This window comes from Myxine glutinosa, chromosome 9 (assembly GCF_964187855.1).
Source record: "Myxine glutinosa chromosome 9, kmMyxGlut1.1, whole genome shotgun sequence".
NCBI lineage: Eukaryota > Metazoa > Chordata > Myxini > Myxiniformes > Myxinidae > Myxine > Myxine glutinosa.
The window spans coordinates 114,833,683-114,847,189 of NC_136269.1; the positions used below are offsets into that span (position 1 = coordinate 114,833,683).

A 13,507-nucleotide genomic window follows, 5' to 3' on the forward strand; every position below is an offset into this window, starting at 1 on the left:
GTTAGAAATGGTCTAAATCATTCACCCAAAAAATATTTTTGCATCTGAGTCATCGATAAACTCATACACACTCAACATATAAATTTGTCATTTTGGTCAATTTTAATGACTTACAAAGACTTTAGAAATATTTTTTTCCTAAATAATGTCATTGATGGTACATACCCCTGTGAAGTCCTCATGGTCGAAACATGAGTCAGACATGTATGAACATGTTTCAAACATGTTTCAAGCATTGTCAAACATGTTTCGACCATGATGATTTCACACTCACAGGCGCAAGCGCATGCAAAAAGTCATGAACCACAAAATGGCTTTTAGTACAATAGTGCATGTACTTTTTCCACCTAGGATTGTTCTCTAGGATTTCCACCTAGGATTGTTGCTATTGGATTGTTCTCATTTAGCCAAATTTGGTGAAAAACGCCATATTTCAATTGAAGTGTGTATGAGTTTCTAGATGGAATTGAGCGAAAATATTTGGTGGGTGAATGTTTTAGACCATTTCTAACAATAATCCAGTAGAGCATCAAAATCGGAGAGATCGATGTTTTTTGGACCACCCTACTGGCCATACAGCTTTTACCAAATCTTCATCAGAAAAGGTAATAACAAAAGTAGTTAAATAGGAAAAAAAAAAAATAAACAACAGATCCTCATCATGCCTTGATCAAGAATAAGGAAGAAATAAGAACTTAAGAGGAGACAATTTATTTATAATCCCCGCCACCTGGAGTAATCGATTAGGTGAGAGTTGATTGGTAATTCCCTCAAATTCCGGTGAGAGACGTGATTGGGCCTTGTATTTCACATATGTATGTGTTTAAACATTCTTGTTTGAAGTATATTAGCCTATTAATTGAAGATAGTCTAGTTTTGTATTTTTAATTAATTTTCTGAAATTTGTAGAATTTGTTTTTTACTTGGAAAGTTTTTACTTGGTTGTGGGTTACGATGTGTAAATAAAGGTGGAAAAAAAATCTGATTTAATGCAATTTAATTCCAGGCCATAAGGTAACAAAAGGTGAAAATTTGTGTAGACTTTGTAAGGGGGTGTAGACTTTCCATAGGCACTCTGTATATACTGTATATATTATGCAACATACTGCATAAACCTCCTAATTGTTGATTAACAGGGCAAAGACAATGTGTCAGCGTGGCAGGCTACACTTGTTTGCTAACAGGTTGTGCAGCAATTGCTGGGTTGAGACTCAATCTGTGCCTGGCTTCCCAGTCAAGTTAGGGGGTTCAACCTGTGTATAATAATGGCTTAGATTGGTTGCAAATAAACAAGTTGCAGTATGCCGTCCTGACGATGGAGCAAATCGTACCTGACAGGAGTAATGCCCTGTCAGTGGATTAAGGGGTCTTACTCCTATTAAGAGGAGTGGTCCCAACTGTATGACCATGCATTGTGGCCCTTCGGGGGCATGATGCATGCGTTTGAATGACCATGTGCTTCCCCCTCGGGGTTGAGGCGCATGTGTATTGTTATGGGTACAGCCTTGTTGACGTTGTGCCTTGGCCATGGGGTCAAGGTGCACGTCCGAGGCTGTTCAAATGTTTGGACTTTTTACCTTTTTTCACACGTAAAAAAGGCAGGCCCTGACTGCGGCCCTAAACCAGCAAATCGTACCTGACAGGAGTAATGCCCTGTCAGTGGATTAAGGGGTCTTACTCCTATTGAGAGGAGTGGTCCCAATTGAATGACCATGCATTGTGGCCCCTCGGGGGCATGATGCATGCGTTTGAATGACCATGCGCTTCCCCCTTGGGGTTGAGGTGCATGTGTATTGTTATTGGGACAGCCTTGTTGACGTTGTGCTTTGACCATGGGGTCAAGGTGCATGTCCGAGGCTGTTCAAATGTTTGACTTTTTACCTTTTTTCACAAGCAAAAAAGGCAGGCCTTAGCTGTGGCCCCAAAACAGCGCAAATCGTACCTGACAGGAGTAATGCCCTGTCAGTGGATTAAGGGGTCTTACTCCTATTGAGAGGAGTGGTCCCAATTGAATGACCATGCATTGTGGCCCCTCGGGGGCATGATGCATGTGTTTGAATGACCATGCGCTTCCCCCTTGGGGTTGAGGCGCATGTGTATTGTTATTGGGACAGCCTTGTTGACGTTGTGCCTTGACCATGGGGTCAAGGTGCACGTCCGAGGCTGTTCAAATGTTTGACTTTTTACCTTTTTTCACAAGCAAAAAAGGCAGGCCTTGCGCAGGCCCTAAAAGCACGGTCGACCTGCATGCAAATCGGACCTGCCAGGAGTAATGCCCTGCTGGTGGATTAAGGGGTCTTACTCCTATTAAGAGGAGTGGTCCCAATTGTATGACCATGCATTGTGGCCCTCCGGGGGCATGATGCATGCGTTTGAATGACCATGTGCTTCCCCTTTGGGGTTGAGGCGCATGTGTAATGTTATTGGGACAGCCTTGTTGACGTTGTGCCTTGGCCATGGGGTCAAGGTGCACGTCCAAGGCTGTTCAAATGTTTGACTTTTTACCTTTTTTCACAAGCAAAAAAGGCAGGCCTTTCCTGTGGCCCCAAAACAGGCGGTCGACCTGCATGCAAATCGGACCTGGCAGGAGTAATGCCCTGTCGGTGGATCAAGGGGTCTTACTCCTATTAAGAGGAGTGGTCCCAACTGTATGACCATGCATTGTGGCCCTTCGGGGGCATGATGCATGAGTTTGAATGACCATGTGCTTCCCCCTCGGGGTTGAGGCGCATGTGTATTGTTATGGGGACAGCCTTGTTGACGTTGTGCCTTGGCCATGGGGTCAAGGTGCACGTCCGAGGCTGTTCAAATGTTTGACTTTTTACCTTTTTTCACAAGCAAAAAAGGCAGGCCTTGCGCAGGCCCTAAAAGCACGGTAGACCTGCATGCAAATCGGACCTGGCAGGAGTAATGCCCTGCTGGTGGATTAAGTGGTCTTACTCCTATTAAGAGGAGTGGTCCCAATTGTATGACCATGCATTGTGGCCCTCCGGGGGCATGATGCATGTGTTTGAATGACCATGTGCTTCCCCCTTGGGGTTGAGGTGCATGTGTAATGTTATTGGGACAGCCTTGTTGACGTTGTGCCTTGGCCATGGGGTCAAGGTGCACGTCCGAGGCTGTTCAAATGTTTGACTTTTTACCTTTTTTCACAAGCAAAAAAGGCAGGCCTTTCCTGTGGCCCCAAAACAGGTAGACCTGCATGCAAATCGGACCTGGCAGGAGTAATGCCCTGCTGGTGGATTAAGGGGTCTTACTCCTATTAAGAGGAGTGGTCCCAATTGTATGACCATGCATTGTGGCCCTTCGGAGGCATGATGCATGCGTTTGAATGACCATGTGCTTCCCCTTTGGGGTTGAGGCGCATGTGTAATGTTATTGGGACAGCCTTGTTGACGTTGTGCCTTGGCCATGGGGTCAAGGTGCACGTCCGAGGCTGTTCAAATGTTTGACTTTTTACCTTTTTCACAGTAAAAAAGGCAGGCCTTAGCTGTGGCCCAAAACAGCGGTAGACCTGCATGCAAATCGGACCTGGCAGGAGTAATGCCCTGCTGGTGGATTAAGGGGTCTTACTCCTATTAAGAGGAGTGGTCCCAATTGTATGACCATGCATTGTGGCCCTTCGGGGGCATGATGCATGCGTTTGAATGACCATGTGCTTCCCTTTTGGGGTTGAGGCACATGTGTAATGTTATTGGGACAGCCTTGTTGACGTTGTGCCTTGGCCATGGGGTCAAGGTGCACGTCCAAGGCTGTTCAAATGTTTGACTTTTTACCTTTTTTCACAAGCAAAAGAGGCAGGCCTTCCCTGTGGCCCCAAAACAGGGCGGTAGACCTGCATGCAAATCGGACCTGGCAGGAGTAATGCCCTGCTGGTGGATTAAGGGGTCTTACTCCTATTAAGAGGAGTGGTCCCAATTGTATGACCATGCATTGTGGCCCTTCGGGGGCATGATGCATGCGTTTGAATGACCATGTGCTTTCCCCTTGGGGTTGAGGCGCATGTGTAATGTTATTGGGACAGCCTTGTTGACGTTGTGCCTTGGCCATGGGGTCAAGGTGCACGTCCAAGGCTGTTCAAATGTTTGACTTTTTACCTTTTTTCACAAGCAAAAAAGGCAGGCCTTCCCTGTGGCCCCAAAACAGGAAAATAAGCCCTCATCGGAACGGCATGGTGTTGAAGTCGTGGGGACTGACTCCTATAGAGGAGGGGCCAATTGTATGACCATGCATTCGGGCCCTTCGGGGTCAGGATGCATGTGTTTTGATTGACCATGTGCTTCAGCCTTTGGGTTGAGGTGCATGTGTATGCCAATGGGACAGTCTTGATAGATGGTGTGCCTTGGCCGTGAGGTCAAGGTGCACGTCCAAGGCTGGTTTAAATGTTTGATTTTTACCTTTTTTTATTATAAAAAAGGCAGGCCTCATGAGGCCCATAACAAGGGCGAAATCGAGATCGACATCTTTGCCTTTGTCTATTTGTGACCATAGAGCTTTAATCTCTGTCTGCAAAGACTTGAGTACCACACGGATGCCTCCTAGTTTGGAGGTGATGTGTTGGTATAAAATTTTGGAAAAAAAGCATTTTTTCAACTTAAATCTTCAACTTAAATTGTTTATAAAATGTAATATCATGTATATTACAAATACATTTGTGCAAAATAATTCTTTGTATTATGATTGGTGTAAACCATGACAAAATAGTAACTCAGGTACAGTCATCTATTTATATATCTACGTAGTGTCTGTGTTGTCACTGAACTACTCCATCAAACTTTTGTTTCCGTGGTTATGAAGTGTTTTTAATAACGTGGTGGTGAGGTGGTTTGAGTTAGGTGGTGGTGAGATGGTTTGAATTAGGTGGTGGTGAGGACCTGTGCCAGAAGCCCAGCTTTCTGACACTGGGTTGAACATTGCGCTCCAAAATGCCTTGGTAATCTCCTGATTTCATGATGCCATGCACACATTCAAGGCTCCCAGTGCCAGAGGCAGCACAGCAACCCCTAAACATCACTGAACCTCCTCCATATTTGACTGTAGGGAAGGTGTTATTTTCTTTGAAGGCTTCATTTTGTTTTCTCTAAACATAGAGATGATGTGCTTTACAAATACTCTCTAATTTGGTCTCATCTGTCCACAGCACATTCTTCCAGAAGGATTTTGGCTTGTTCAGGTGTGTTTTGGAAAACTCCAGTCGGGCTTTCTTATTTCTCTCTCTCAGCAGTGGGGTCCTCCTGGGTCTCCTAACATAGAATCCCCTTTCATTGAGTTGGTGACGGATGGTGCGAGTTGAAACTGTCGTACCATGTGTGTGAAGGTCAGCTTGAATCTGGTTGGCAGTTGATCGAGATGCTTTCTCCACCATTCGAACAATCATTCGCTGCAATCTTTGATCAAGTTTTCTCTTTCAGCCACGTCCAGGGAGGTTGGCTACAGTGCCATGGGCCTTAAACTTCCTAATAACATTGCGTACGGTGAACACAGGAACATCAAAGTCTCTGGGGATGGATCTGTAGCCTTGAGATTGTCCATGCTTGGCTACAATCTTGTGTCTGATCTCCTCAGACAATTCTCTGGTTTTCTTTCTTTTCTCCATGCTCATTGCAGTACACACAGTGACACAAAACAGCAGAATGACTCTTTTTCTCCATTCAAGCTGGTTGAATGATTGATTTTTATGTTGCAGACACCTGAAACTCACCATAGGTGAGTTCATGTCCAAAGTAAAGGAGAATTACCTGCTTGAAATCGAAATCTTTCTAACAACTTCTAAAAGGTGCCAATAATATTGTCTGGGCCATTTTCGGATTTCTGTGTGGAATTAGCTAAGATTTGGTAATTTTTTCAGCTTTTTTTGTTTTGTTCCCCTGCACACCAAATAAATACATATATGGATACCAAAATATCTTTTAATTTCAACAATTTTCTGGAAGAAATGGTGCATTATTTTAAAAGGGTGCAAGGGTGCCAATATTTTTGGCCACGACAGTACATACACAGGATTTACATGCGTACTCATCTACTGTGAACATTTTAATTCCCATTCTTGATCTCTCGTCCACACTTCTTGCTTCATGCAGCCGCACCCTCTCTTCACCTGTGTGTGTAGTCTCCATTCCCTTTGAGTACGCTAGTTCCATATGACCAGTTTGTTGACAAACAGCTGCTCTACAGTTTTGTATCTCTGTGCAGTTTCACTTTGACATGCATAGTGCATACCACTCCCCTAAGAAAGGGCACCAATGCCAGGATCATTACATCTCGCCAGTCCAGTCTATTCCCAGGCCATAAGGGCATGTTTTGCTCTGGATGAAAGGCTGGGCCAGCTATTGCGAAGTGCACATTTATGCTTCTCAAGTTAAATGTGTAATTTATCTTAGTCACTTGTTTGGACTTCACGCTTAAGCTGCTGAGGATCAAATGGAGAGTGCGTATGTGTAATGAATGTTGGACAGCGGATGGGTTTGCCTATTCTCCAAGAAAACGTATTTCTCCGACCCGAGGCCTTTCGCAGAAAGGATTCTCAACCTATCATCTCGGGGTTGAAATGTTCCCACAGTTTTTCATCAGTCCACTAATTGAAATGTGATATTGTAGGTAGTTAAAGCTGTAGGTATCGCTCAAAGAATCCCCTCCCCTATAAACTCTGATCAGAAACACTCATATTCTGCAAAGCGTACCATATCAGAAATGCACACGTTTAAAATTCTGGAAGAAGATAATTAGGTTATTTTGTGTTGGTGTGGGGAAGGGGTATGGGGTCAGGTGTAGGTGTTATTACATTAACTATTCACTGTAAAGGCAGGAAGATTGGCTAAGGTAGGGAAAGATGCCCTTGCGGGGAATGGTTCCCCTATCTCTCAAAACCATATCTACACACACATCTTCCCGTAGTCCTTTTGTTCAGTTTATACTGGACATTTCTCATTTATATTTCCTCATGTATATACCATCAGCCGTAGAGCCCTCTGGTGTGGACCTTCAGGATAATGAACCATATATCCAGGACTGAGGAGGTTATATGGGGGCAGCTAGTCGCCACCTTTCCTGGTAGGGACATCTTAACTGACATTACTCTTATATCCAGGGAGATAATTGCTGCAAAGCTATTATGGTTTTGACCCCAACAAATGTGACCCCTTAACTTGGAAATACGATTTTATATTGCATCAAGGGTACTGGCAAGGAAGCTTGCTTTTTCACCACATGTCATGCTATATTTAACGTGTAGGCGTAACCGACATTGAGTTTATTGCAGCCAGCTCTTAAAGACGGCATGCTACCTTGTATAACATCCTCTGATGCTATAACAGCTGCAGTTCATAATTGATCTAGCTAAATTAGGAACGTAAGGACCAAATGAAACTCCATGTTAGCTTCGACCTTTGGCGTGCTCTACCTGAGCTTGTCTGACATCACATGAACACGTACGTACGAGTTATTTCTTGAAGACTTTTTCATAATCGAATCAGACTTTGTCATATTTTACTCTGTAGCATCTTGATGATTAAACACGAGGCAATATCAGCTCCGTTATAATATTCTGCAAAGAAAACTGCTTCGGAACTTCGGTGGCAGAAACTGAAGCATAATATCTGGAAATTAACAGAAGGCTCGAGTTTGTTAAGTAGTGCAAATTGAAAAAGAATTATGAGTACATAGTATTGGATCATTTTCAATGCGTCTCAAAGGGCCATTAGCGCACTGGCTTCTGCGCTTATGATGCATGACTGTGCCAGAAGTGCCTCGATAGCCGACTGTGGTCAGGCCTAAATAATCTGACAAATTTATGAGATAACTTGTTGTTTTGTAGCCATTGTGTTTGATGTATTATTTTGACAAAAAAGGGAAATATAAAGAAAGGAACTAAAATTAATTGATTAAAAGAAAATGATAGAATTAAATGGCAATGCCAAATTTATGTTTATTCAAAAAAAAAGAAGAAGAAGAAATCCCAATGTGACAGTGTATCTTCCAATAATCCTCCACCTTCTGACCCTTTCTTCTGTTATTGAGCTCTCAAGGAACACTAATGCTCATTCAAGCAAATTGTGAACTACGTACTCTATATCATTTAAGTAATGACGTTGTATGTTGTCTGTGCCCTTCAGCTGGAACAACGTACATCTTTAGCCAAAGAGGAGGCCTCATCACATACGAGTGGCCACCGAATGACCGACCCAGCACCCGGGCTGACCGCCTCGCAGTGGGGTTCAGCACGCAGCTCAGGGACGCCGTGATAGTGCGGGTGGACAGCACGCCCACTCTCGGAGACTTCATCCAACTTCAAATTGTGAGCGACGGGCACTTTTTTCTCCTCCTACGCCTTCATCTTTTTCCTTTATAGCAGGGGCAAGACCTAGAATTTCCATGCAGCGTGTTGTGATAGCTCGGAAGAGTTTTCTGCAGTTTGCTGCACATTGCATTGCCAGGAAAATTTGCAGAGGACAGCATTCTTTTACTTGGGCGATTGTTGAGGAACCCACTTGGATGGGCATTCGTTGTTCTTGAAAATGAAAAAAACCCACATATGCAGCTCAAGGAATTTAAATTATTGACGAGGTTCCATTTGGTGTAATAGCCAATGTTGATAGCTTTTTGTTGATGGGACGTTTTACAAGGAGACTTCCTTGGATTTGAATAAACAGAATTATTATCATGAGGTTATGTTGGGGGTCGTTTGTATCTCTTGGACCATTGGTTACCACTCCTGAAAGGGTTTAACAACATGATATTGAGGCAGTGTTCTAACAAAGCATCGCACGGCAGCATGCCAACGCGGTACCAATAAAAAGGCTCGCAGCAACTAGACAAGGCCTCTTAGAGATGCACAGGAACCGAGACGAGCTGCCAGTGTGACATCACCTTGAGGGAGTACAGACGGCAGCAAAAATGGATCGGCAGTGAGAAAAGGAGGGACACAGCGAGAAAGCACAGAGATCCTTTATCAGTTAATGCACCTCACATACAACGCAGTACTTTGTATTGGGCCTGAGTCAAAGTAGAGCTTTAAAAAACCGTGACGTAACTCAATATGTTTTCAGGCACGCACTTCACCGTGGTCTTTTAGAGGTTACATGCTGTCCAATTATACCTGTATAACAAGCAGGCATATCCACATTTTAGTGCTTGTTTGTTCTTGATGGCCTTGAGAGCTCTATTCGGGTTGAAGTGATGTTTCATTCTGGTGGAAGGCCCATTGAAATAACACCCAGTCAGTTCAGCCACCCAAATTGGCTGACTCCGGTGTCAAACCATCAACATTGCCCGAGTATTTCATTTTAAATGGAATATTATCACGATTCCTGTTGCTCCTATTTTCTTGCTATGACTCATTATTGCATTTTCAAATATACACTATATATACAATTGTGCATGTTTTTGTGATGCATTTCCAGGTTGATGGTTTCATTGCATTTGCAAATCTTCTTCAGCAATTTAAAAGCTCTTTATCTCCAAGTGCATCCAATATCTTCAATCTTTTTTATTCATTCATCACAAATCTCCTTCCTTTTTGTTAATGCATCATTCATCTCGCCCTTGACTCACAATATAGGCCTTCCTCCCGTCAACATCACCTCCCCCTGGGGAACCCACTTCCACAAATCCTAAACTCCTGAGATATGGCCCACATCATTGTGCTCTCGCTTGCCTCATATCTTCCGTGATTGGATTCACCTGTAATTCATTTCCTGTGCTCCCTCCGTCAATTTGGAGGTCATCTTCCCACTTATCCTTAATCCTAGATGAGCCCTGGCCTCAGGCAGAAGCTTGTGCTGTTTGTCGTTTTTCAAACTACTTTTGTTAAACCAGTCACATTTGAATAAGTTTGGGGTGAAGGCATCCTGTGGTTCCCAAATGCATTTCCAGCCATTATACAATGGAGGGACTCTAACAAGAGGGTGCCGCGTGCGCAGCTCTAATGATAGGTGGATGTATGGCCAGAACCACCGAGGAACTCTCTTCGGGCTTCTTGAATTTTGTGGAGCAAGTGTTCATGTTTAGGAGCTTGGCAGAATTATATCTAAAGAAACCGAGTTGTTAGGGTCAGGGTTATCCCACTCCCAATCCCACTCCTCCCTCCAGGTGTTTAAAACAGATGTTCACCACCATCTCTTATCTTCCCCCATCCAAAACCTTGATCTTTTCTACCCCAGTTAATTCACCCCAAATCCACTTTTTTTTTTGAAATAGCGACTTTTTTCTTTCTTGGAAGTTCCAGTAGTGTCCATGTGTTTTATACGTTCCCACCCCTCCCCCCCCCCCCCACCCCCACCCTTCCACCCCTCTCCCTCCCACAGATCTCCCGTTGTCCCTGTTCTCTGCTGTTGTACTTGTGTGCTTCCCTCTCTCTCCCCATCTTGTCTCCCGCTCCCTTTTTTGTATGTTTTGTGTGTCCGTTATTTTTTTTTTGTGATTGATGTTAGCTCTTACACGAGCCTCGATCTTATATTTTTAAAAAACAAAACAAAAAAAACATAAATATGTTTCAGGTTTTCTTTCTACCTTTGTTTGTTTTTTTTGTTGTTTGTTTGTTTTTTTTTTGTATACTGAATCGAGGCTCGTGAAAGAGCTAACATTTATTTCACAAACAAATCAACCAGACAAACAAAATATACAAAAGAGGGAGCGGAAGCCAAGATGGGGAGAGAAGGGGAAGCACACAACCACAACATTTGAGAGCAGGGAGAAGTGTGGGAGGGAGAGGGCTTGGGGGCAGGAGGCGTGGGAAGGGGAGGGGGGGGGGGGAGGTATAAAACACATGGGGACCGAAATTAGCGGGGGTAGAAAAGATCAAGGTTTTGGATGGGGGAAAATTATCCTTAATATTAACATTTTGTTGGACTAATGATTGCTCGTGGGTTGTATGGAAGTGTTTGCACCTACAAAGGCCTTTCAAACTAAAATCAACATTTTAAATAATCATAAAGAATTTGAAGGGAAGGGTCGGGGTGTTTTTCCAGATATAAGGCATAAGTAACTAAACAACGACAGACATTTTAATTCTAACATACTGAAAACTGAATGGTCGAGAATAGATAAACGAAAAATAACTGTTCAAGGTGAGCCGCCCCGTACCCTCTGAAAGTTGGTAAACCCGATGCCCTCCATCTTTCAGCTCCTCCATTAACCGAGACCACTTTAAAAGAAACAAAATCCCAGTTGTGTTCTGCCTGTGCCACTTTATTGTGTAGAGTACACCATTTTGCCTTCCCAAAATTCTTGCCCACCACCATCCCCACCCTCCCTTAACTTTATAGCTCAGCCCAAATAATACCATCCACAGACAAAAAAAAGAAGTTTTTCAATGATTCCAGGCTGCAGTTAGCAGTAGGTGTTGGAAGCTAAGCTAATGGAAGATCATATATACACATTACATGCCGTATCAGGATATTACTATACTCCTTGAATTCATTCCAAGGATGTTAGCATGCATTGGATAAAGCAACGCGATGCAAATGGGATTTGAAAACTGGGATTCAATCATCATGCGCTGTGTGTTCAGATAACAACGCCAGACAGGCCGATTTGTAATTTATCACAACGTTACGTCACAACTATAAAGTTTTGGCCACTTTTGTAACCGAAAACATACGACCCACGATGGACCAACATGGCAGCATTTTACAAGTCCGACTCACAGTATTGTTTCAAAACCCACTGGTCTCACTGACGTCATTCCGATGCTCTGCTTTGAGCTGCGACTGCTTCAGCTTGGCTTGGTTTTCTCAATAAAATGTATACAGACTTTACATGTCAAAAACTATGCCGTCTTGTCATTCTGCATTTCCTTATGGCCAATGGCTGACCGATGACGTGAAATCATTCCATCACACGCTAACGCCATTGGTGGGATATTAGTAACACTCAACTTTGCCCCTCTCTGCCGTTTAATTATTTTTTTTCTGAAATATTAAAGTCTGTGTACATTTTATTGAGTCTGTGTACATTTATCCAAAGATTGCTTCCCCCATTTGTTTCGCATGTCATACTTCCTCACCAAAAGGGTTTCGCAGTGATGAGTAGTTTGCGTAAACCTTCAGCATTCACACGATTCGTTTCCATGTGTCAACAACTTTGTTGATTACTGGTAGCTCTCACAGCAAATAACAGAAATAGTAACAAACGCACAAGGAAGCAAAAAGAGGAGATTCCTGCTGGGAAAGGAAGTCGAAAACCATGCAACACATGAATGAATGGATATTGAGCGAGATGTAAGAGGAGATGTGACCGGAGGAGGAAAATCTTGACAAAATGGAGGTACAGGCACATGTTGGGTGTTAGAACCACCTTTAGAGGCCATTTTCCCCCGCAGGGCAGGGTTGGCCTTTTTCGGGCACCGTGGTCCCTTTTTCGGGCACCGTGGTCCCTTTTTCGGGCACCGTGGTCCCTTTTTCGGGCACCGTGGTCCCTTTTTCGGGCACCGTGGTCCCTTTTTTTCGGGCACCGTGGTCCCTTTTTTTCGGGCACCGTGGTCCCTTTTTCGGGCACCGTGGTCCCTTTTTCGGGCACCGTGGTCCCTTTTTCGGGCACCGTGGTCCCTTTTTCGGGCACCGTGGTCCCTTTTTCGGGCACCGTGGTCCCTTTTTCGGGCACCGTGGTCCCTTTTTCGGGCACCGTGGTCCCTTTTTCGGGCACCGTGGTCCCTTTTTCGGGCACCATAGTCCCTTTTTCGGGCACCGTGGTCCCCTTTTTGAAGCGATGTTTTACGGCCGGATGCCCTTCCTGCCGCAAACCCTGTTAGTTGCCTCTTGCGACACACAGGGAACTATCAGTGAACTGGTACTCAATTTGTCGACCTCGGAAGGATGCCAGGCTGAGTCAACCACCCTGGTGTTAATTCATCGATCGACCGGGATTTGAACCCACGATCCTAGGATCCCAACCCGGCACCCAAACCGCTAAGCCAACACCAGGCTTGATGTTGGGTGTTAGCCTTACTATAAACCAATATATGCGTACTGATACTAAATATAAATACTGATCAGAATTATTACCGGTACTAGATTTCCCTGCATAAAAAAACCAGAAACGATCCTTACAAACCCAGCCAATTACTTTCTCCTTTGAATTGAAGAAAAAGACAAACCACTTGAAGTAATCCTTTCAATGCCACAGCATATGGAACAGCACATCCCATTCCTTGACTTATGAGTTTATCTCTCCTCGAAACACTGAAATAACTCAACAAAGGCGAATCCTTATGCATAATCATAAATATACGAGCAAGCGGCCCCCACACGTTCAGTCTCATCCCGTTCTTTAGACAGCAGGGGCAGGAAGATGGAAAACATTTTGACTGCATGCCATGCCCATTTTGCTGGCGAGTGATTGAAGCGGCAGCAGTTATCTGCCACACACATCTGTGCCGTCGGCAGCCCGTGCAGATAGGCCACAGTCAGCCAGCTGCCCCTGGGCTAATCAGTGAAGTGGAGCAGTAAAAAAAAGTACCGTGCTAGACGAGCACAGCTGTCTCGCTTGTTGCTTTTTGGGAATCTTGAGGGCG

At 44.1% G+C, this 13,507-nt stretch overlaps 1 protein-coding gene across 2 annotated transcripts in view; it reads left to right on the top strand.

The window, feature by feature from the left end:
* The window catches only part of NRXN2 (neurexin 2), an 871,230-nt gene that overhangs the window by 621,248 nt on the left and 236,475 nt on the right, over positions 1–13,507 (top strand). For both annotated transcript variants that reach the window (XM_078784719.1, XM_068128476.2), the window contains one exon: positions 8,112–8,293. In XM_078784719.1, coding sequence (XP_078640845.1) covers positions 8,112–8,293 — 182 coding nt within the window. The remainder of the gene's footprint in view (positions 1–8,111; positions 8,294–13,507) is intronic.